Source organism: Equus przewalskii, chromosome 1, assembly GCF_037783145.1.
Source record: "Equus przewalskii isolate Varuska chromosome 1, EquPr2, whole genome shotgun sequence".
NCBI classification, from domain to species: domain Eukaryota; kingdom Metazoa; phylum Chordata; class Mammalia; order Perissodactyla; family Equidae; genus Equus; species Equus przewalskii.
In genome coordinates this window covers 139,340,452-139,365,629 of record NC_091831.1, presented here as the reverse complement: position 1 = coordinate 139,365,629, position 25,178 = coordinate 139,340,452, and the positions used below count along the sequence as shown (strand labels likewise).

At 38.8% G+C, this 25,178-nt stretch overlaps 1 protein-coding gene across 4 annotated transcripts in view; it reads right to left on the bottom strand.

Annotated features, from left to right (window-relative positions):
• Nucleotides 1–340: 340 nt before the first annotated feature.
• Nucleotides 341–25,178, bottom strand: part of DMXL2 (Dmx like 2) — a 135,675-nt gene continuing 110,837 nt past the window's right edge. For 2 of the 4 annotated variants that reach the window (XM_008513828.2, XM_008513829.2), the window contains exons 28-44: nt 24,201–24,449; nt 22,652–22,830; nt 17,034–17,164; nt 16,405–16,490; nt 15,777–15,978; nt 14,848–14,965; nt 11,505–11,567; nt 10,592–10,678; nt 10,389–10,510; nt 8,870–9,008; nt 8,149–8,209; nt 7,887–8,014; nt 7,291–7,368; nt 4,997–5,088; nt 4,212–4,264; nt 2,576–2,793; nt 341–1,786 (exon numbers count right to left, since the gene is read on the bottom strand). In XM_008513828.2, the coding sequence (XP_008512050.2) occupies nt 1,577–1,786; nt 2,576–2,793; nt 4,212–4,264; nt 4,997–5,088; nt 7,291–7,368; nt 7,887–8,014; nt 8,149–8,209; nt 8,870–9,008; nt 10,389–10,510; nt 10,592–10,678; nt 11,505–11,567; nt 14,848–14,965; nt 15,777–15,978; nt 16,405–16,490; nt 17,034–17,164; nt 22,652–22,830; nt 24,201–24,449 (2,216 nt within the window). In that variant the 3' untranslated portion in view covers nt 341–1,576. The remainder of the gene's footprint in view (nt 1,787–2,575; nt 2,794–4,211; nt 4,265–4,996; nt 5,089–7,290; nt 7,369–7,886; nt 8,015–8,148; nt 8,210–8,869; nt 9,009–10,388; nt 10,511–10,591; nt 10,679–11,504; nt 11,568–14,847; nt 14,966–15,776; nt 15,979–16,404; nt 16,491–17,033; nt 17,165–22,651; nt 22,831–24,200; nt 24,450–25,178) is intronic. The other 2 variants (XM_008513830.2, XM_008513831.2) reach the window with 1 other exon arrangement.

Sequence of the window (25,178 nt, the reverse complement as noted above, 5' to 3'; positions counted from 1 at the left end):
TCAGACGTCCTGCCTCCTTCTTTTCCCCTCGCCACAGAAGCATGACCCCCAGCTCAGCTCCTTCACCAACGTCAAACCAGAATCAGCACTTAGTCCCATAAATGAGAAGGTACAGTGAGGTTGTTTCTTACCCAACTAAACCCCAACACTGAGGGCCTCCTCTGTCTGGCTCCCCACGGTATTCCATCTCCTAGAATGGCTTTTGATATAGAAGGTACTCAGTGAACATCTGTGAATGAAGGAACTGCCTATTAGCTTTAAAATTCTCTAACATTTCATCAAATTTAAAATGATCTCAACTGTTAAAAATAATACGAAAGAAGGCCAGACCAAACTAAGGTAAAACTCTAACAAACAACATTTATTCTTCTTTTACATATGTACTTCACAGCCCAAACATCACATTGCCTTCAGAGAAAGGTGCTTTTATGCCATTATATTTTACTATTTACTGCACAGGCATTAAACATTCTCATTAACATGATGAGACAATTTGCTGGTAAACATTTAAACACACAGACAGTGGTTTCAATATTTCAAGAACATACTTTTGATCATAACCAAGGAAGTACATCAAAATATGACGACATTGGCTAATATTTTTACAAGCAAATAATATTTAACTCTGCATAGTTTATACAATAGGCTGTGGTAATAAATAATATCACCAATTTCATCAACTATTAACTGGCCACAAAAAGCCTAACATTCACTTTAATTATGATATGAAATGTTCTATTGGTATAGTTTCAACATAGCCTTAAAATGTTGTGGGTGTTTAACCTTGAATACGTGAAAAGAAAAAGTACTAAACCGGTATGTTTCGGTTAACTACAAATATGTCATGTTCACGTATTACATTCCTAACATGAAGGCAAATATTTAAATAGAAAAACTAGCAGTCCAAAAAATGTGAATGTGCAAATTGTACAGAAAACATTGCATTTAAATTTGCACTCATTTGCAAGTTACAGTACTAGCTCAGTATAAACACTAACAGGAAAAATATTCAGCAGGAAAGAATGGAGATGACCTCTCACGGCAGAGAACGAGTCACTGCGCAACGTTCCACAGCTGAGAAGTGTTTCTGGCAACCTAGCGCTTCTGAACACCTTATGACTACCCTTCATTCAACAAAGGAGACTGCAGGCATGCTTCGATCAGTGGGAAGATAGCAAGAAAAACCTGAATCAGCAACATCCTCTTCCTTAATTTGGTGTAAAGGTCCTTCCCATTATTACAACTTACTAATATGCTAACTTCTAACCTCAAATGTTTTCTGAATCAGGTTTGCTAAATGCTGTAGAGAAGAGCTACCCTTCCTACGATACTAGGTTTGTTGTTGTTGCTTGTAGTGTGTCAGCATGATAAGAGGTACATGCACAGTCATTCTACCAACCTGAGAGGCAACACTCAGCATAACGCTCAGCTTGGATCGGATTCAAATTCTACACAGAGATTCTCTGTATTGTTCTCAGTGTGTTAACAACTGCCTGGAAAGCAGAAATGCCTAATAATTACTGCAGTGTGCTTTTTAATTGAAATGTTTATAAAAATAAAGCCCCAATGTTTAAGTCTATAGAATGTCAAGAATTCTACTAGGGATGTTAAAAGCATTGGGCAAAACCCTCGTTTTCAGCGTGCCGTCTGCCCCACAGGAGAAGATCCGGTTGCCCTGGATGATGTCAATCTGCATGACTCCAGCCCCGAGGTTTCTGAATATGGACTGTTTAGCATGTTCACTTTTAAATGAATGAATTAGGCCATGGCCTGTCAATCTCCACACCTAGTTTAAAAACAAAAAAAGTGTAAGTCATTAAAAAAAGAGAGGAAGAGAGCATAAGCAAAAACATGGCCTTTACTTCTATTCCCTTGGCTCAACGGATCTCCTTAAAGCCCGACTTTTCTATCCACTGGCCCTTTCCTAGCAGCTTATCTAAATGGAAATAACACCATTCTCATGATCCCTTTACTGTCCTCACACTTCACTGTCCCTTCTTTCAGATTTCTGTCTTCACGGCCTCTTATAGTTTCATATTAACCAGATATACCTCATCTCTAATTCCATTAAGTGTTTAAGTTAATTCGATTAAACATGTTCCTAACGCTGAGCTAGGTCCTGGGCAATATAAGAGAAGAACAGGAGCATCTCACTGATCTGGAAAGCTCCCCTCAACCATGCAAAACAGAGCTGGGCACTGGGCCCGGGGCTGGGGAGGGCACGAACTTCTGAGGAGCCAAACTGATGTCACCTAGAAACTCATGCGTTAATTAAACTCACACGCTTTACTTAAAACACAGTTCTTTCAAGCTTTTTAACGCCCTGAGCGTCTCGTAAGCTTGATTATTTGGTTTTCCAGACCATAACAGTTTAGAAAGAACTGCACAGGAGTGAGGAGGGAGGTGTCTAGAGGCATTCACTATCTCCACAGAACTTCACTTTCTGAGCTCATTTCATAGAGTGCGGCTGGTTTTTTAATTTGGGTTGTTTATTTATTTATTTATTTTCCCCAATCAGTCTCGACAGCAGATAAAGGTAAGTTTTCACCCTCTGTAGCCTCTTGTCCTGACTCACCTTTATGTTCCCTTCTGCTGAGCCTGTAGTAAAATACTCCTCACAGGGGTCCAGCGCCAGAGCCTTGACGGCCGAATCGTGGGCCTGGAACGTGTGGAGCAGCTGTCTCTGCCTGATGTCAAAAAGGCAGACGTACCCTTTCCTCCCGCCGGAGATCAGCAGCTGCTGCTTTGGCGCGTACTGGAGAACCGTGGCTCCGTGATCGTGGCATGTAAAACCTGAAGAAGAGAAATAGCAAGGGCCTCTCCGAAACTATTTCTTATCTTGGCAATCCTGATAATGCTTAAATGCACATTTAAATAATATAGCAATTACACGTTTTTTAAAAATTTTAATTTCTGTAATCATATGATCAAACTATTAATGAAGCCAACTGGTGACTGACAAAGTATTCTCATCCATAATCTCACCATGAAAACATATTCATACAGAGGAAAGTTAAAGCTTAAGCTCAAACAAGCTAAGTTATGCTGCCTCATAAGAGGTACGCAGAAGCAAAGTGCAGAGGAGACCAGCTTCCCAGGGACCCGCTCAGCCACCTCATTAACGCCCACCCACGACAAGCATTCACCCTGTCCCAGTTCCTGCGCCACACACAGCCTCATCAACAGTGCTCTCAGTAAGTAACTGAAGCTCAACCACACTAGTGTGAAAACGACCAGCTACGGGGTGAGTTATCTGTCCTAGGTTTCTCTGCGCTTTAACATGGTTCAGGCCTTAAACTATGATGTGGCAAATCTTTAAGAGACGTTAATAGGTATTTACAGAAAAAAATTTTGCAATCAAATAAAACTGGGAAATAACCATACCTTTCAAAATTGCACATCAGCATGGTAAAAGAGGAAGAAATCCTCCTGTAAAAAAAACCCACCCAAAGGGGGCTGGCCCTGTGGCCCAGTGGTTAAGTTCACACGCTCTGCTTCAGCAGCCCAGGTTTTTGCCAGTTCGGATCCTGGGCACAGACATGGCACTGCTTGTCAGGCCATGCTGAGGCAGCATCCCACATGCCACAACCAGAAGGACCCACAACTAAAAATACACACCTATGTACTGCGGGGCTTCGGGGAGAAAAGTAAAAATAAAAAAATAAAAATAAAAAATAAATTAAAAAAACCCACCCAGCTTTGTTTAACCCAAATTTATTGGGCACACGGAGCCCTCTTTCAGCAGCATTATGTGGAAAGGAGATCTTTAGGAAACCAATTAAGAAAACACTGTCTTAAACAGAGGAAGTACTATTTAAGCGCTATCGTTCATTTTTCTAGTTCTTATCATAAGGTTAACTTTTATTTTAGGGTTAGGTTTAATTCTTTAAAATATTTCATTTCTTTTGAGCTCAAAGAATTCTTTGCAATTAATTCCTTAAACCCTTGTTAGTATCACCACTCTTCATACCATATTTTCTGAATAAAATATAGCACACAGACTATCCTAGGCTAGCTGGATTTCTATGACCATACGTATTGACCTCAGCAAGATAGCCAGATATTCTAGTTAACTTTTCAAATTTCATTCATTTTCAATATTTCTCCATTTTCAACCCGTGAATAAACACTCACTGGGTTCACTGGTTAAAATAAAAGCAGGAAAGCATTCCTTCATAGTGTATTAAAACCACAGACCTTAACAAACTTACCATGAATGAGGCTGTTTCCAGGGGATATCAATGTGTCCCAGAGGCATACATTTCTTACAAAGAAACAATAACAAAGATACATCGTAAAGAATTGTTCTAAGTCATCACTAGGGGCAAAGTGCGTGTTCAAGTAAAACATTTTTACTTATTGAATCTTCTCTTTTTTGTTCACTTACATTTCTAAAGCAGTGATTCCTAACTAGAATGAGGGCAGGCTGGGGCTGCGGGTATATTTCTAAGAGTTTATCTTTTTCACACTACACAGTTCTGCCTCATGTGGTACCCCTGTCTCTGCCTCCTCTCAGCCCCCAGCACCATCTCTCCAGGTACCACTCCAGGGAAACTGAAACAGGAGTTCCTGAGTAGAGGGATGTTTCTATACCTCTGTGGGTAACCCGACTGCAGGGAAATGAGAGGCGCTATTCATGGGCACATGTTGCCAATGAAAACAGCGTGAGGTCAAAGAAAATGTTGAGAATGATGGCTGCAGAGTGTCAAATGCTTATTAGTTCCCAAGCACCTGACGGTATTAACAGCAATAAAAAAAAAATGACTGAATAGCTTTAACATAAAAATTACACATACTTACTGATGGATTACATTAGGAGTAATTTTTGTTTTTCTCTTTTTGGTAAGGAAAACTACTCTACGAATTATATAACAAGGAAAGTTTTTGTATTCCTAGGGTGGAAAAACGCTACTAAATAGAAATCCATACTTTCTAGCAAGAAAATCTATTTGCCTAAAATTTGCTTATTTCTCACTTTGTTTCTCTGTCAACCTACCTATTGTCATTGGACTGTCCAGAGGTGGCAACTAGACTTGAAGAGGTAATAAACGCAAAGTCACTGGTGGCTTTACTGTGGCACTGCCAGCTCTATAGGAAACAAAGTGCACGGTGTTATCTACAAATCCAGTAAAATTTGGCACAGTGCAAACACAGGCCTGCTAATAACATACCACATGCAGGAGCTCACACAGTTTTTAAAAACAGTCTAGAATAAAGAATAAGTGCTAACAGGATTAGCTGTCATTTGCATATTATGTGACTGATATCGAATAATTTTTTAAAATTGGAAAGAGTTGGCAAAAACGTGGAATTAGGGGCTGGCCCCGTGGCCGAGTGGTTAAGTTCACGCGCTCCGCTGCAGGCGGCCCAGTGTTTCGTTGGTTTGAATCCTGGGCGCGGACATGGCACTGCTCATCAGACCACGCTGAGGCAGCGTCCCACATGCCACAACTAGAAGGACCCACAACGAAGAATATACAACTATGTACGGGGGGCTTTGGGGAGAAAAAGGAAAAAAAATAAAATCTTTAAAAAAGAAAAAAAAAACGTGGAATTAAAGGTTATGGTTTTTTAGATTATGTAACAAAGAAAAAGGATACCAAGAATATGAACTTAAATAAGCCATTTACTTATATTAAGGGCCCAAACAATTTTAGTGCTAATGACCTCAAATACATTTAATGAACTTTAAACAATAACATAAATCATAATAAACAACCACCCAAGGAAGAAAATTCTTACATGCCCACCTAGTCTTAGACTGCAGTGTGAAGGACTTAAATCAAATTAACTTTTTAACCTAAATACAAACATCCACCTTCCTTTCCACTCCTGTGCTCCCTGCCTGCACCCCTAGGTAAAGAGCTTCAGCAGTTATAAAAATAAGGTCAAAGTGGTCCTGCAAACAACTCACAGATGTAAGCTGCCCAAAACAGCTCCTAAGGCTATTCCAGCACTGGGGGAGACCGTGTACTGAGCCAGGCATGACTTTATTGTTGGAAGGTGAGGACCAAGAAGGAGGACGCTGGGGTATTTCAAAATAAAACAGATATTTTTCTGTTTGGAATTATCATAGTATAGATCTGACTGAAGGCAAAAGGATAGAGTCAAGATCATTTCCATTTCTGTAAAGACTTTAGTTCTGTAAAGACTAATTTAAAAGAAGTATCTTGTCTCAAACCATAATTAAGAACATGTACATAGTCTAGAAAAAACTATTAAAATCAAAATATCTGAAGCCAGAAGTTCCACATACAAGTTCCACCCTCACCCCCACCCCAGGAAAGATATGCTTGTCTGCATCACCAACTGTTTTCATATGGTTTGGATTAATGAATGAAGTGGCCCATTGGGACTAGTTCTCTTATAATCTAGTAAGCAGAATTCTGGAGCAAATTGGAATACGTGGAACCTATTTGGTCCTTTTTTTTTTTTTTTTTTCCTGAGGAAGATTAGCCCTGAGCTAACATCTGCCACCAATCCTCCTCTCCCTGCCAAGGAAGACAGGCCCTGAGCTAACGTCCGTGCCCATCCTCCTCCACCTCATATGTGGGACGCCTGCCACAGCATGGCCTGATGAGCAGTGCCATGTCCATACCTGGGATCCGAACTGACGAACCCTGGACCGCCGAAATGGAATGTGCACACCTAACCGCTCCACCCCCGGGCTGGCTCTGTTTGATTCTTAATATAGTATCTAAAATGAATCACAATATTCTATCATTAAGAAGTTAGGGGGGCCAGCCTAGTGGCATAGCAGTTAAGTTCACATGTTCTGCTTCGGCAGCCCAGGGTTCACCGGTTCGGATCCCAGGTGCGGACGTGGCACCGATTGGCAAGCCATGCTGTGGTAGGCGTCCCACATCTAAAGTAGAGGAAGATGGGCACAGATGTTAGCTCAGGGCCAGTCTTCCTCAGCAAAAAGAGGAGGACTGGCAGCAGATGTTAGCTCAGGGCTAATCTTCCTCAAAAGAAAAAAGAAGTTAGTTTTCAAAATGCATAAAAGTGTGCTAACAATGTATCCTATGTAGGACCACACACAGGGAAAGCTCCTGAAATTTTCCAAATATAACGGCCACCACTCAGGCTGTGAAAGGCAAGGTTTTTGTTTTTTAGGTCATTCCAAACTGAAGATTGGGCAATGACGGGGGCTGTGCTGCTGGGCTGCGGTTGCTGGACAGAACGGTCCCTTTCCCAAGAGAGCCACCAACGAAACTCGCTGTCTGCAACAGCTACGTCACCAACCGAGGGGCCTCTGTGAGTGCTCTGGGAGCGCTGAGTGAGACTTACCATGTAAGGTTTAGGATTTGACGCCGTTTGGTTTACTTGCCAGATGCTCAGAAAACCCTCTCCATCTGCAACACCACACTGTGAAAACGGCATAAATATTAAACAGCGGTTCTTAGTATCCACCTCACAGGCAAAATCACCTATGGAGAGGAGACTCACCCCAGCCCCATGGAGCTGCCCTTCTGCCTACAGCTGTGTTTCTGTTCTGTAGCTCCCAAGAAAGTCCAGGTACTTATAAACATCCTGCCACCTTTTCAATGCTTTTCCACACCTATTTCACTGTTCTCCTCCAAACTTCTATAACAGAATTTAGTCAGAAACTGGAAGGTTGCTCTCAGGTGCTTGACTGTGGTCACAGCCACCACCAACACACTCAACAGAAAGAGAGTTCTTCACCCTCACAGAGTAGTTAGTGTCTGTGGGTTTATACTTTTATCAGGAGACAAGGGGGTATATAAACAGACACCAACAAACTGACCGCTCCACTAAATCCAGGGTCATTGAATTTGTTTTCAGATGCAGTTTTACTAACCAGTTACTCATAAATGTGCACGATTATTTTCAGACAAATTTAGCAGTCAGCCCCAAGAACTAACCTTGTTGCCTTGTGAATTAAAATATAATCTGGTAACTCTTGCGTTGCCGGCCTGGCGGAAGCAGACAATTTGTTGAGGTCGCGTCCATTCAAACATCCGTACGCTGCCATCCTGAGCACCTGTAAGATCTGAGACACAAAAGGAAAAGCAGAAAATAAGAAATGAAAAGCTAAAGCAAGAGTTCCAATATTTTCCATTCAATGATCACCTTCAAAATGACAGAGGCCACTTACAGTCTTTGGATCATAAATAAAATACTTACAGTATTGATGGACTGGGTGTGAGGTCATTCTCTTCACGTTGTGTAGATTCCTTTTCATAAGCTTTAAAAGAAGATAATAAAAAACAAACTTATTTTGTGCAGCACAGAAGAGATGAGGAAAGATATGCTCCAGGCCTATTCTAATTCTGATAATATTTATTCGCTTACAATTGAATTATTACTGAAATAAACCCTGCTGTGGACTTTCTGAACATAACATACGACGCTTGTCTGAACCGGCTGCAGAAGCAGAGTCCCTTACAGCCCTGCCTCTGTGGACTGTGAGGATACGAGCAGTTCATCGACTGACAAAGGGAGCTCTCCTCCAAGTGCCCCTCCCTGAGGACAATCAGGGCATCTCCAGATTCTTGAGAACAGGGCCCCTCTAACACAGCGACTAACAATGTTACTGGTGCACTTTTCAAACACTTACAGTAGACACGAACTCCCCTTTGACTCCGCTTTACCATTTTGTGCCTCTCAGTTTGCTCATCTATAAAATGATAACGGGGGATAATAAGAGCACCTACCACCTAGAGTTGTTGTGAGAAAAAGCATGCACCTGACACGAGGAAACTCACAGTCTGTCAGCTACTATTATTACAGTATCCTAACGGGTCACTGCCCCTGATCTTTAAGGTCATTCCCGTGTCAAAGTGATTTCAACTTATTTTTGAGGGAGTCCATATCCAGAAACAATACCTAAGAGAAAAGCACGTACCACACTCGCTCCAGTGCTGGTCTGTCCACTGCCCAGCCACGGCAGAGATGAAGGTGGATGCACCTGACTTGCTGAATGGGCTGTCGCACCGGGTTGGTAAAGCGTTGTAGTGGAACCGCGGTAATCAACATCATCTGAACTGTGAAAAACATTCGTGTGTTACTGGGAAAGTTCCATTTTCTCTTAACACAACTCCCAGTTACAGAGCTTCTTAGGAACCCACAGGATAGTCTTTATTTTTTAAAAAAAATGAATAAATACCCATGAGAAAAATTTAAGTACAAGTTCTAATCATAGCCAATTTTAGTACTGGTTAGCTTTTCCCCTTAGGCAAAATATAAATTTAGTCTAATGTTGTTCAGGGGTAATTTTATTGCTGCACAAGTTGGAACAAACATTTGTTTTGAAGTATTTAACAGATTTTCTTTTTATCATGTATAGAAAAAGATGATATGTTCTCTTCAAGTACAGACATCCCATGTAACAAATTCATTGAGTTTAAAGATTTCTTAAACTAAGGTACTAATTATCATCACATACAAATGTTAGGGGCTGGCCTGGTGGCACAGTGGTTAAGTGTGCGCCCTCTGCTTTGGCAGCCCGGGGTTCACAGGTTTGGATCCCAGGAGCGGACCCAGCACTGCTCATCAAGCCATGCTGTGGCAACTACCCACATAAAATAGAGGAAGCTGGCACAGAGTTAGCTCAGTGACAATCTTCCTCAAGCAAAAAGACGAAGATCGGCAATAGATGTTAGCTCAGGGCCAATTTTCTGTATCATGTTACATGGTTATATCTACTCAGAAGTATGATATTGAAACCTAGTTATATTATATACTAACAAAACAGAAAATTCAGCAGAACAGGGAGAGACAGAGGCTAGCATGGCACCATTCCCAAGCACATAAAATTTCCAAGAGTCTGGAGAAGAGCAAGAGGGAGGGCAAACATGGAGGAGATACCCCAAAATAGGAAAGCGTTGCAAACACTCTTGATGCAGTGTCCATAGCCTTATGAAAAGTAAAGTTTTCTGCACTTTTATCTGTAAAAAAGCTAACTTACAAGGTGATAATCGAGAAGAAACACTGAAAATTACTCAGTAAATGTGACTCATCAATCAGTCTAATTAATATATTGGTGTATTCTGCTTTTTTGCTCCAATTATCCAGATCAGATTATCCAAATCAGTATTTACTGACTATTGTGTAATACCTGACATTTCTTTGGGGTTCAATGTCAAGTGGCCATTGTTAGCCTTAGGCTTTGGTGTCAGAGATTATTCTGACTCAAATACTATGAATCGTTCAGGGTCTAATGGAGGAAGTCTGAGTAATTCGTTCATTGATGTAAGCAGAGCCTTTTATTGGCAGCTAAACCAATCACATTTGTCTCCTACCCAGATGAAGGGAGAGAGAGGCATATATACTTTTCAAGATAATTCAAATCATGTGCCCACCCATTTAACGGGCTCTTTTTGAAGAAAACTACATTTATGATCAACTACATAAGATAAACAAACCTTTTGGATTCCCTGTCATATTCTTCTCCAATCCATATATATGACTGACAGGCCAACAAAGAAGTAACATCAAGTTCTTGCACATCATGTGTTGAAGCCAAAACAATTTCATTACAGTTTGCCTGTAAAGCAAAGGCAGAGTCAGTAACTTAAGCATTTTCACCAAAAAGAAGTACATTCTTTATAATGACTAAAGTTTTCACCTTATTAACAGCAAACGCCATGATCATATCAGATTCCTTATGGATGATTTTCGCCTTTCCACCTGGATAGCCCAGATCAGCTTCTACCTACAAAACATTTGCCCGCAGTTTTAGTTGTTGCAGAATAGTTCCATGTAGAGATGTGCACATCCCACAAAATATAAAAGAAGGATAAGAGGAGAATGTAGCAACAGCAGCAAGAAAAAAAGGCGCCAGTAATTTTAGTGCTGAAAATTAGCTTGGGAATTTGCTTAAATTCTCTGATGCCCTGTAATCACTCCAATGATAAAGATTTCCATTGTGATTATAAGGTACTGATTAACTGCCATAAAAGATAGGTAACATAGCTTTCATTAGTATTTATAACAGAAATGAGTCTCTAACTCTTTCAGAAGTGCGCAAAGATACCGCAGTAAGAATGTGTATCGTTAAGAGGCACAGAGCGGAGGACAAAGACACAGAAAGACAAAGGAGACACATAAGAAATGAAACATTTTTAAATAAGGGTGATGAGGTAGGAATAAGGAGAAACTGGAAAGAAGAACAGTGAGAAACGAATGGAGACTGATGAGAGGAAGGTGCAATGGCTTAGGGCCCAAGGTGATGGGAAAGAAAGAAGAGGCAGAATCAAGAACTAGCAAAGATAAAAACTATGTTTAAGAACAGATTGGAAAAAGGGACAGAAGTGAGGCTGGAACGGGAAGCAAGCTTTCTTCTCTTTAGAAGAACCAACAGCAAGAAGAGCAAGCCAGACACAGTGGAGCGTCTCCGACCCTATGCCACTGAGGCGTGTGGGAGCAAGGAGTACTCTGATTAGTTAGCCAGGTGGGCAGGTCGTGGTTAGTATTAGAGGTGAGGGGTTAGCTCCTTGAACTTCAGGGGATGAGCTAAACGCAAGAGCTGGGAATACTACCTTGATGTGGCAATCTTCTGCTACGCAGTTTTGTTTGACCTGCTCCACACGTTCTTCTACAGACTAAGTAACACCACACCGTCACAAACACAAAACACATGCATGACACAAAATTATAAAGAGAACGAGAACTTGCAAACTGAAATGGTCACTCCGTAACTTAAAGAGGGCAAAAATGAATTTGCAAGCTTTCTTTTTAAAAGCACAAAATCAAGAAAGAAATTATTAAACTAAGTAAAATGTGATATCATCAGATAAACACAACACAAAGCAAAATAGGCAAAATGAAAACTGATATGACTATTACATACATAAAACCTATTTCAAAATAAAAATTTTGAACAAATTAGTTACTTGTATACCAGTTACGTAACTTAAAGTTCTGACCAATCTCTAAGAAGCTACTTGTATGAGCAGACTGCATTTTATACTACGGAGATTCCAAGCCTACAGCGGTTTCAAATAGAAATTAAAACTACATATTTCTAAACACAGATTCAAAGTACTGACAATTATTTCACTCTTACTCATAAGGAATATATCCATGAAGAGAGAGCCAGGGATTAGAATTCACATCAACCATTTACTACAATCACAGATTTTTCTCCTTATAAGTAAATACATGTTTGATAAAATGAGGTGTGGAAAAGAAACCACAGAAATAACTTGCTCCCGGCTGATGACAGGGCTGTTTGGGGTGGCTACAATCAGAAGTAATACTTCTGCTCGGCTGTGGAAACCTCTGAAGGTTTGATCAGGGCAATACAGTCCTCCTAAGACCTCTTGAAGTGACTGCTTCACTTTCAGCCAAAAGGGTCAGATTCTCTGCCCTTGCCGTCAGCGACTGCCCCAGGCTGCTCGGCTGAGAGTGAAGGAGCATGCACCTGCGCGGGGCCAACTCAGCAAACGCCACACTGCTCCAGAACTCACGTGCCTTTCATCAAGTAGCCAAGTTTGCCACGGCTGTCAATTTCACAAAAACTTGTTTTGCAGAACATTTTACTTTAATGTATTCAATGAATAAAAATATATTTTATGAATATATCTAAAATTTCAGCATTTCTCAGGAGAATTTACTTTTTTTAAGTATTTTTTTAAATTAGCCAACATTTTAGCATTTTTAGGATTAGTCTGCCAATTTTACTAATTAATCAATTCACTGAATTTACCAAATTTATTGATTACCAAAATCCTGTTTGACAATTTTAAAAAGATAAACCACTCTTATTGGATGGATAGTTTTAATAAGTACTACATATTTCTGGGCTTCGTGATCAGTTTTTATTTTGTCTTAACAGCTTTGACATTCTTTTCATAATTTTTCTCCTTAATGAAAACAATTTTCCAGATCTGTACTATTCAGTATAGTAGCCACTAACCATATGTGACTATTTACATTAAAATTTAAAATTCAATTCCTCAGTCTCACTAGCCACATTTCAAGTGCTCAATAACCACAGGTGGCTGGTGACTACTATATTGTACAGAACAGATATAAATTTTCATTATTAAGAATGTCCCTTGGACACCATTGAACAAGACAGCAATTTCATTCAATGATTTAAAACTCAAAAGGTACCAAAGGGTACATGATATAAATTCTTCCTTCCATCCAAACTCCCATCCATGTACTTCCCTTCCCTGGAGCCAACCAGTGCTCACACAATACTTTAAGAAATGCTCCATTTATCTCTGTCCCACCTCCCTGTTCAAGGAGACCCCCTCTGGTGGTAGAAAAATAGAAGAGCACACATAGCTTGGGCTGCTGATCCCAAGAGAGCAGAGACGGGGGTAGCAGGCGGCAGAGGCCTGGTTTAGGAAGAGGGAAACCCAAGAGGAGAGAGGAGATCCTGAAGGGCAAGACGAGAGTCTGAGGGTCCAAGCAGCCTGGACACAGCACTCTGAGGCTCTGACCATCCAACCAAATCACACTGCTACAAAGCCTCCCGACAATTAAAGGATATTTGCAACAAATCATTACGTTTAATAATTTGAAGAACTAAACACTCAGAAAACTGATCCTTTAATGAACTGGCTGTCTGGGAATAACAGAACCCTAGTTGAGCGAGGAACTCATTTTAAATCTAGAGAATTCTGTATCTTATTTTATGGAACTTGCACTCAGCATCACTATAGGAAATGATGTGAACAGTAGCTTAAATGAAAGAGGAAAAGAATTTGGCTCTGTGATTTCCCTAATGAATTCCACCTCAACAGAATTTCAATACCATCAAGGTCTTTGTTATGAAAAAAGCAAGCTTAGAAGACCCAAAAGAATCTCCGTAGCTCATTCCCCTACCTCCTCATTTAAGTACATAATTTTCAAATCCATAGAGAAAGTGAACGCCTGGTCACAAGGGCTGCCCACACCTGCCATCCAAGTGAGTACGTGACTAGTGGAAAGAACGAGTCAGGGAGGCTGTGAGCCCTCGGTTCTGCTGAGCAGCAGCGCTGCATTTCACCTTGGGAAACCGAGCCACATAGACTGTCCCTCTCAGTTTTCACTTTTCTAAGCGAAAAATAATTCCTTTTTTCTCTCAGATTTTGTCTGCCACGTCTTTCGTCACATCTGACACCCTACCCTGAACTCTCTCCAACCCACACATGACCACATTAAACAGCCAAATGGACTGAAATGCTCACACAAAAGGCCTGTGTACCCCTCATTTTAAAGGGAAGAGATCATTTTAAGTTCTAAAGTGCCAGTCTCCAAAATTCCTGATTCCTCTTGAACGCTGTATGGCATTACATTACGAATTTATAATTAGCCTAAAAATCACCAGGCAGGACAGAATCTGTGCCTCAGTCTGTAAGAGCAATCCTCCTTCATGTTTGTTGTATTTCATATTTCTGTAGTTTATTTTCTCTCACAAAATTATTCTGAATTTGTTGCTTCTAAGATTATCCTGTTCATTTCTAAATGCTAAATAAATAAAATGCTTTTAAAGGGCTATTTGTATTTTCCAGTAAATAATATTCAGAGACTCATAATATGGAGTACACTCATTTATATATTAATTTCCCCAAACCACCCAATACAATGTTTATTACATGTGACAGCCCAACAGCAACTATTCTAAAGGAAGTACCAACTTTCACTTGATTATACATGATTTGTCAAGGGACCTATGTTGTTTCATTGTTATGAAATGAAAAGTCTAAGTTTTTATCTTAAAAACAAACTCACTGTAGTTTGGTAAAGTATTGCCCATGATGTATGAAAGATAATAAATAAGTTCTAACCAAAAAGTAAATTTCAAAAGAAATCAAGCATTGACTTCATTAGAAATGTTAGAGAAAATTAAACAAAAATTACAACAGAAAATGTTTTTTTTCAAAATACCTCACTCTGCTTTCTTTTCTTAGTGAAAATATATCTAATAAATGTCTCCTGAAGAACTTCTTGTTTAACAAGGAAATGCCAAAGTCGTTTGACTGGAAGTGCAGAAGAATCCCGGGATCTATTAAAAAATTAACATATTACACTATTTTAGTCTATAGACAATGTGTTTCACATTTGCAGATACTTTAAAAAAAAACAAAACTCCATTATCTATTGCAAAGAAGATACAGCATTAAGCACAACAAAATTTTATAATTTATTTCACTTTTAATTTTCAGCTCTTCTAAAAATCATGCCTTCATGTAGCAACGACTTCTCCAATTACAGGTTCTCTGAATGAACAGGTTGAGCTGAGAGTCAAATGAATCTCTTTTTAAATTATGCTATAAGTTGGTTCTGTTGGCTTCAGCATAGCACCAATGATTATAAAGTCACACATTTCATTTTCAACAGCCTACCAAGCCTAAAAGTCTTGCTCTTTCAAGCTCATGAGCAATCCTCTTAACCATGGACAGGTGCCTCAAAAACAGCATGCTGCTTATCAAAAGGGGCCAAGACGGGTAGGTAGATCAAAGCATCAGTGAAGAACCTTAATGTGTTTACTGTTAAATTACTGCGATAGGTCAATAGCACCTTGTCTGCAAATGTAGATTATCCCAGAATATTTCTGTAAGAGTTCTTAAAATAACAACAATGAAGGTTTTTTCCTGATTATAAAAGTAACACGTCTATTGAATTACAGGTAATACTGGAAAAAACAATTTCCTATCCAGATTTCTCATGTTTTTCTTAACATACGCTGCTAGAAACAGAACTGCAGGTTCAAAATTATCAATGTTGTGAAGGCTATTGGCATATTTTCCCAAACTATCTTCCAGAAAGGTTAAACCACCCTACACTCTCATCAGCTTTTATAAGAGCGTTCTTACTTGAATGGAGTATTTTCAGGTTCCAGCATTGCTTTATTTCGAAGAATAGCTGGTCCAGCTCCTACTGAAAGGTCAGTTGGATACGTGTTGATATAGTTAGGGGGTGGACCTTCAAACTGATCCATTTTCTCTTGCAAGATCTGTTCCCAGTTCTCTAAGTTTTTAATCACAGCAATACCTAATGGTGATGTTACAGGCAACTCTACAAGGCGAGAGAATACGTTATTTTATTTTGATAAAAAATGTTGGTAACCATCCACATATTTACAAAATCTGAATTCTTAGAATTAAAACCTCTCAAAATACAAATAAATCTTAAAATGTTAATCTAAAACCATTTGGATTCTTAATGCTTTGAACAAAACAGAAGGCCAGCTCTCTAAAACCTGCTGAGAAAATGTCTCGTTTCTCCAGTCTAGTTTCCTGCTTTTCAACCTTCTAGGTAGATAGTAATTCTTGCTACGAATTAGAACTATAAAGTGAAGCCTAAAATAAACAAGACCTCATAAAATCTCCTATGTATTATTTTTTAAAATACGAAATGCTTTTTTATAGAGATATTTATGAAGAGAAGCACTACGGTAATTTATTGCATTTAATAACATTAATTTCCAAATTCCAAACTTACCAGAGAATTCCAATCCAGCAATGGGAAAGAAATTTTTGACATTGTGAAGCACTAGCTTCACCATTGTCAGATGCAGAAGAGCCCAGCTGTTCAAGGGAGACAAAAAAAATCCTAATTGAAAAACAAAAGCACGAGAGAAACACAGCAATGATCTCTGACGATGGTTTAGCCTTATCTCCAACCTAAAAAAAAGCTGGTTTTTCCAACAACTTACTATACACACTTTAAAAAGGTACCTTTGTAGTCTCTGAAAAGAAATACAACAAAACCTCACATCTGCAATATCTGAAAATTACCTAATGGAAAGAGATTTACCAGACAGTCACATGGAATCTAACGGCACATCAATAAATTATATATTAAATTCTAACAGCCACATCAATAAATGACATATTTTTTCTCACAAAAATTTCTGTGTTCACATTCTGCATGTAAGCTATTCTTTGAAACTGATGTGAAAGAAATACTCTACTGTCTAGAAATTTACCTTGAAGGGACAGAACTTCTAACTTGAAAATATAAGTCAGTTCTTGTATAAATTCATGATAATAATGTTACTTAAAATTAGTAACATCACGATTTCCTACAAAAATAAAAGGCAAAAATAAAAAGAGAAAAGCTTTATTTACCTATAGGAATTTGGATCTTGGTGCTCCTGTATTTGTGTATCTGAAAAAAAAGCATCATCTTCTTCTTCATCACTATGAATGCTTTCATCAGAATCATATATAACACCACTATCAGACAAAGGGAGAAATGGCTGCAAGAAAAGGTAAAGTTTTTTTTTTAATATGTGATTGGGTTATTTTTGTCCTATCTTATTAACACTGAACATTTTAAATGTTGTCAATCTAAATAAAAATTTGCTTTCACAAATGATACTAGACCTAGAAAAGTCAAGAAAACGAGGTAAACTCTCAGATTCAGTAAAATAACTGAGTAGCTAGACACAACATAACGCTTTTAAAAATCAATAGCCTCTTTCTCATTGTAGGGACCTGAAATTGGCCACCCCAAGATATGCCTCTTTGGCATCAGGATTATTTGAGGCTGATTGCTTTTGATAAACTGGGACAGGGAAGGAGGCTCTGAGGAATGGAACTTGCCCTTTGTTAGGACACATTTACATTTGTAAGGTAAATCTCTATCTGTAAAAGGTGCCTCCCTCGCTGTACCAGGAAGAAGAAAGGAGATGACTTTCTCTCTAGAAACTCTTAATCAATACCAAAGGCAAGGACTTAAAATCTGCATTTTATTGTACTTCTCTGGTAACCTCCCGTAACTGACTTCCCTCCCCCTCCCAACGTTGGCATTTCTTTAAGGATTAAGCATCTTTCCTTAGGCTGGGAACCGACTGCAGCGCTCATCTGTGACCCCCCAGGCCGAGGCAACTCACCTGCCACCCCGCAGCGTTCACTGAGACAGCAGACCTATCTGCCGTTTCCATCAAGCGCTGTGCTGACAGAGCAGCCTCGTGACTATTGTAAAAGGGACATTTCAATCACATGTGAAACACCCTGTTTGGGGGTATATAACCACTCTGTGCACCCCACTTCTTCGGTGCCCTTTCTTCCTTCGGGAAGAAAGGCCCCAGGCCATGGTTTCTCATAAAGTTTTGTTTAATTTTCTCTTGCTGTTCTTTCTCATGTGAATTTAATTCGTTCTCCAGCCAGACGAACCCACATTTGGGAAGAGGAAATGTCTTCCTCCCCTACACTCATATATCAACATAACTAGTTAGAAAAGCCTAAAGAAAAAAGAAACATTGAAAAACAAAAAATACCAAAGGAAAAGACTTTGAGAAAACTATGAGAGAGCTCTCTAAGTGAAGAAAATTACAAATCCTTCTAAAAGCTATATGAGGAGACTGAAACGTAAAAACTATAGTTCTTTACAAGTTAATTTATAGGTTTTAAGTAACCTCAATAAAAATCCCTATGGGTATTTCTTTTCCTTTTCTGACACTTGATAATGATTCTAAAGTTCATAGGGAAGAAAAAATAGACTAGCCAAGAAATATTTTTAAAGTGAAAGGTACCATTTCTTAGTGGATATTAAAGTAAGTAATTAAAAGAAGTACAGTCTAACAACCGATCCATGCAAAAATATAGTCCAAAAATAGTATAAACATAAGGAATTAATCTAGGAGAAAGATAACATCATAAGTCAGTGGGAGGAAAAGAAGGACTAGTTAGCCATGTGTGGGGATAGAAGGTAAAGAGGGCAATAAAGTCCGATGCTCACTTTATCCTAGATAAACGAGAGAGTTAAAAGTTAAGAAGGAGGAGCAATAAACAGAGAAGGAAGAGAATAAAATAATAAAAGTAAACACTTATTAGTGGAAAGAACTTTCTCTGCTCAAAAACAATGTAACAAGTGATAAAGAAAAGTATGAATAGATATGACTAAATAAACTTTTTAAAACTTCTGTATGTCAAAAAGTCATAAGCAAAATTAAAAGGCAAATAGCAAACTGGAAAAAGTATCACAAGTAAGACATGTTGATGATATCCTTAATAAAGAGAGTCCATAAAAAGTAAGGAAAAACACTACTATCTCAACAGATAATTTAGTTAAGAATATGAACAGTCAATTCCTCAAAGTAAAAAATCCAATGGCAATAAGTGCATTAAAACTTTTGATGTCACTAATAGGAAATAAAAATTATTTAATCACATTAACAAAAATGAAAAAGGACTACTTAATCTTAATAAGGGCAAAGTCAGATGCACTCTCTCACCATTCTCAAGAAAGTATAAATCAGTAATCTGGAAAGTAATCTGTAGTTATGTACCAAAAACCTTATTTAGGTTCATACCCTTTGACTTAGTACTTCTTAATGAAATAATCAGGGCATGAACAAAGTTATCTAAAAAGATATTAATCTCAGCACTATTTATAAAAATGAAAAATTAAATACAGCGAATATTGGATAGACAAATAATTATGTAAACTGCAGTATATTCATCAAACTGAATAGTTATTTGGTCATTAAAAATGATACTTACCTAGAACAATGATAAACCCAGTAACAATGAGCACCCCTACACTTGATTGCGGTTTCTAAATATCATTTCCCACAAAAAGGAACCAGGTTCTTTGGAGAAATGGTTGTTCCCAGTCTGGGGCAGGAAACGTACAAGATTAGCCCAGAGTAACTTAAACTAGAAAGGAAGGAAACCCAAAGTCTACTGAAATACTTCTCAAAAAGATTCAGGAGCCAAGTGGAAGAGGCTCTCACTGGCAAAGATGGGATAAGCAGACCATGTGTAGAATAATAACTGCAATGGATTAAAACACATAAAATACGCTTAAATCCAGAAGATCATGACAAAACTAATAACAAACGAAAACTCACTGGCCTTCTCTGAAGGATGGTAGAGAATCAACTCATCACTTTGAAAACTGGTACATAAAAGCAAAGAACAAAGCATTTATCCCGTCTTTCTCATTCAAAATATATTTCAGGGTAACCAAATAAGCTGATGAAGGGAAGTATTCCAGCAAAGGAATGAAGAATGAATGAGAGGACATTATGATCATATTTTAAAACTCCCACTGAAATAATGGATTTAGGCAAAGATCATCAACTAACATCACAAAAAGAGTGCTCCCTGATGCAGATCCACAATTGCACTTGGAAGTAATCCCGCCCTCCCCTCCCCTGAGCAATCAGAATGGAACCTGACACAGCCTCTAGTTTTAAGTTTCACTTTACAGGAAATACAGGAATCAGAAGAACAAAATAGTGGGATGCCATCAGCAAAATCCGCTGAGAGATTCTATAGGACAAATTCTTTTGGGGGCAAAAAGAAGGGTAAATTTAAAAAAGGAAGAGACAGGTAGAACATATAGATTAAAAGAGACTTAAGATATATCAACCAATTGCAATGTACAAATATTATTTTTGGCTTCTGATTTAACAAACTAATTGTTCAAAAACATTTAAGATACAACTGGGAAAATGTGAACACTTTCAGGATACTTGATGATATTAAGGAATTTTGTGTGTGTGTGTGCGCGCGCACATGAGATAGTACTAGTGCGGTTCTGTTCAAAATCCTTCATTTTAAAAATACTGAGGAGCCAGCCTGGTGGCGTAGCGGTTAAGTTCACATGTTCTGCTTCTTGGTGGCCTGGGGTTCGCCAGTTCAGATCCCAGGTGCGGACATGGCACCGCTTGGCAAAAGCCATGCTGTGGTAGGTGTCCCACGTACAAAGTAGAGGAAGATGGACATGGATGTTAGCTCAGGGCCAGTCTTCCTGAGCAAAAAGAGGAGGATTGGCAGTAGTTGGCTCAGGGCTAATCTTCCTCAAAAAAAAAAAAATACTGAAATATTTGAATGAAATTTCATGATGTCTAGATTTGCTTCCAAACAATCTAGGGAGTGGGAAGAAGTATAATGAAACAGGACTGTCTGTGAATTGATAATTTTTGAAACTGGATGATGATGGATAAGGACTCATACACTATTATCTCTACTTTTGTAATATTTGTATGTTTGAAGTTTTCCATAATAAAGGTGTGCTTTATTTAATGACAGTTATGGTATGTTTTTAATGTTGTGAGAAATTATCTTGTAATGTCAATTGAAAAAAATCAAATTTAAACTACATATACCAATCCAACTATAAAATTTTTAAAGTATGAGGATAAGAGTGGATGCAAATTTGCCAAAGTGTTTGGGTAGATGAATATTTTTCTTCCTTCTTTATATTTTTTTGCATTTCTCAAACTTTGAAAACTTTAATCAGGGAGAAACATTTTTTAAAAAAGAAAATTAAGTTGGCACATTATCATTTACGAATCTTACTGTTGCTATCATGCACATTAATGATGTAATGGGATTTCATAATTTTCAAAGAAATTTTCAGAGAAAATTTTCAAATTAGAAAGGTAGGGGGGAACTGTCCATATATTTTTATTTTATTAACTCCCTGGTTTATAAGCTAAATACAATTACAGTCATGCACCGCATAATGACCTTTCGGTCAACAATGGACCACATAAACGATGGTGGTCCCATAAGGGTAGTACCATGTGGTCTAGGTGTGTAGCAGGCTGTAACATCTAAGCTTCTGCAAGTACTCCCTGTGATGTTTGCACAAGGACTAAATTGCCTAACAACGCATTTCTCAGAACATATCCCTGTCATTAAGCAACACGTGACTGTAAATGCAATCCAACCAGCAGCCTCAGGGGACAAGCCTGAATGATCCTGGAAGTACACAGTGGAATCCTGACAGAGAGTAAACCTGGAAATCTGCACTCACCATTTGCCTAAGCCAGAGGCCCTCAAACTTCGGCATAGATCAGAATCACCCGGAGGGCGTGTTCAAACAAACATGGTTGGTTCCCACTCCCAGAGTTCCTGAATCAGAGGGACCCTCAAATACGCATTTCTCACAAGTTCCCAGGTGATGCTGATGGTTCTGGGGACATGCTGTGAGAACCAGTAGCATAACCAAACTCTTTAGATAACAAAAGCAAAGCTTCAAAACTCACTTTGAAAGACTTTTTAAAGATGAGCTCAGCCTACCAAACCCAGAGTGAGATCAGCACCTCAAGAACTCTAAGATGAGACCTCATAAAAATCTTAAAATGGGAGGAGATGTGACGGGAGATGAAGGTGTATTTCCTTATGCACACACACAGCGTGGTGACAACGGTGTTAACACACGTAAAGAAGAAAACATTAAGAAAGGAAGGTGATGAGCTTGAAAAAGCCAAATGCAGAAAAGCAAGTACCAGCACGCACTCAACACCGTACGAAAAGGGACTATAATGGATCTAGTCTCCACAAGTATCCTGAGTCCCAGAGAAGTTTTCTCTGCTTTGGAGAAACAGAGACATTTCATGGGGTCGCACCACAGCCTGATGAAACCCCCAAATATCCATCCATCTCCTTCTGCTCTAATTCCAAGCTGACCAAGGGAACTACTGATAATCAGATGAGGGGAACCTAGATGGCAGATACTGGTAAATTCCAGTCACTAGAAGAGGATGATGCTGATTACATGTTAACACACTGACTTCTGGTTTATACTCAAATCCCATACAATTTTGTCTCATCCACATCAAGTACCTGATCATCCCTGAATGACCATTCAGTTTCTGGACTTGAGAGATTAAATGTCTGAACTATGGTGATTCAGCCTAGAAGCTGCCCCGTCATTCCTCTGTGGTGCTCACACAAGAGTTAATAAAACAGACACACATAAAGCTTGCGTTTCTCGCGCCCCTTACCTTTGCAACAAAATAATCCCACATACTGAGTTCAGGAGGAATAAATTTTTCTTTGTAGGATGGTCTTTCTGCAGGCACTGGTGGTGGGGTAGCATCTTTTACGGGTCTTCCAGGGACCAGCATTCGCATGTTAAATCTCCTACGGTGTTTATCTATGTCTTCAGAAGGAACAGGAGGTGCTGAACAAAGATAGAAGCAAAAACCCCAGTACTTATTTTCCATTTTTAATTCAAAGACTTAACCTTTCTTTTCCTCCTCCTCTCGCCATGCTTTAGTCTAAACTAAATTACTTACATCTGCGTTTCTAAACTTTTCTGGTCACTACACTGGTTTTCTAGCAATCATGGCAGAGATGCAGATGAGGATAGAGCATAAAAGCATATCTTGCCAGGAGGCAGCCTATGTGCTATACAGAATAAGGATTAAAATAATTTTTATACAATGTATTAAATCAATGGTATATTCAGTACATAAAGAGAGTGCTTGAATGATTATTTTTGGCTCTGTTGGTCAAGAAAGAGTCAGTGAATATGAAGGATGTAAAGCACGCCTTAAGAAAGAAGGGCAGAAGCTCAATGGGAAAAGAGGACAGGACAACAGAAACAAATGACCAGAGGTTTGGGGAAATGAGGAGTAAACTACTTTTGCTGGACAGGCGTCAGGGTGGGAATAACAAGGACAGTCTAGAGTCAGGCCAGGACCAGCCTGTGGATATGCAGCTGCGAGCTTATCCTAACGCGATTCTAACACTTCTGGAACTAGTCACATGATGAGGTACCGTTTGCTCGATCAGTTAGAGAGGAAGATGGAAGAAGATGACTAAGAGGGGCCTGAACTAGTTTGTTGGGTAAGACTGAGAGGAAGGGTTAGATATGAGGAACACATAGAAGAAATATCAAAAGGATTCAGGAACTAATTGGATAGGGGAGGGCCAGAAAGTAGAAGGCAACCGCTCCCTTCCTAAAACTCCCCATCATAGAAAATGGCAATTCTATCTCAACTCTTCTTTCTCCCATCCCCCACTCACAATTCACCAACAAATCCATCAGCAATAACCTCAAACGATATCCAGAACATGACCACTTTTCACTCTGTCCATGACTACCATTCTAGTCTTTTTTTTTATTGAAGTGAAATTTACATAAAATTAAGATTTTTAAAGTATATGATTCCATGGCATTTAGGACATTCACACTCTTGTGCAGCCACCATCTCTATCTAGTCCCAAAGCATTCTCATCACCCCAAATGAAAACCCCAGACCCAGTAAGCAGTCGCTGCCCATTCCTCCTTCCCTTCAGCCCATGGCAACCGCCAATCTGCTTTCTGTCTCTATGGGTTTACCTATTCTGGATACTTCATGGAAAAGGAATCATACAATATGCGATCTTTTGTGTCTGGCTTCTATCATTTAGCAGCCTATCCTAACAGGAGTGATCATACTTTAAACATCACTGATTTTCAAAATAAAGATTCTTAAAACATTAAAAAATGTTTTAACATTGGAATTATTCACCTTTGCAGACATTATCGGTATCACATTTTCTTACCTGAAATATTTTCTGATTGCCTTTGAGGTTTCACAACAAGTTTCACACCTCCCCCAAAAACAGCAGCCCACATGCGATTATTTAATGGGTGGGCTGCAAGCCGAAACAATTCATTGGAGGAATTTGTGGCAAGAGCGTGTATCAATAAACTTAAGTAAACAGCAACAACAGCTTCACACAACAAAATGTTCAGTTTTGGCTGGTCTTCATCTTGGGCTGAACTCAAGAGATTAATGAGTGAGCTCACACCTGTGAGGGTATATAACATCATAAGAAGTGTATCAACATACAGCTTCAGAAGAAAAAACATCCAAATTTGCAACTTAACAAAATTATGTATCTATAACATAGAAAAAATACATATCCATAATTTGAGCAACAAAATAAATGGTAGGAATGGATTATAACCTATAGAATAAAATAAGAATCCATTAGCCTAAACTGATATAATAAATGAGTGAATAAATAAATAGAGAGCAGAAAGCTCTTCCTTACAGTACCATTTCAACCAACAAGTAGGAGTGACAGAATTAGAAAATCACCATCTAATAATCCCCACAGTAATAGCTGATTCAGGCAAGAATCATCACTGGATGCTAAAATTAGTGGATAAAAGTATGATATTTTACACAGTCTCAAATCGTCTCTTCATAAGGTACTTATTAATTGCAAAGGAAAAAATATTAACTTTACAAAGGAGAAATCTGGCAGAAACTACCTCACTAAGTGATCAAAGTTAACAGCATCAGTAATGGGACAAATTGATATCATGTACCTCTTGATGCTTTGCACTGAGAAGGGCACGGTATCTCTTTTGCAGTAGCCCTTCCAAAAACACACAACCTAAATCTCATATTAAGAAAACATCAGAAAAGCAAAAATTGAAGGACATTCCAAAAAATACTTGGCTACGTCTCTTCAAAAGTGTCAAAGTCATGAGAGACAAAGAAAGAGTGAGGAACTACTCCATGTGAGAGG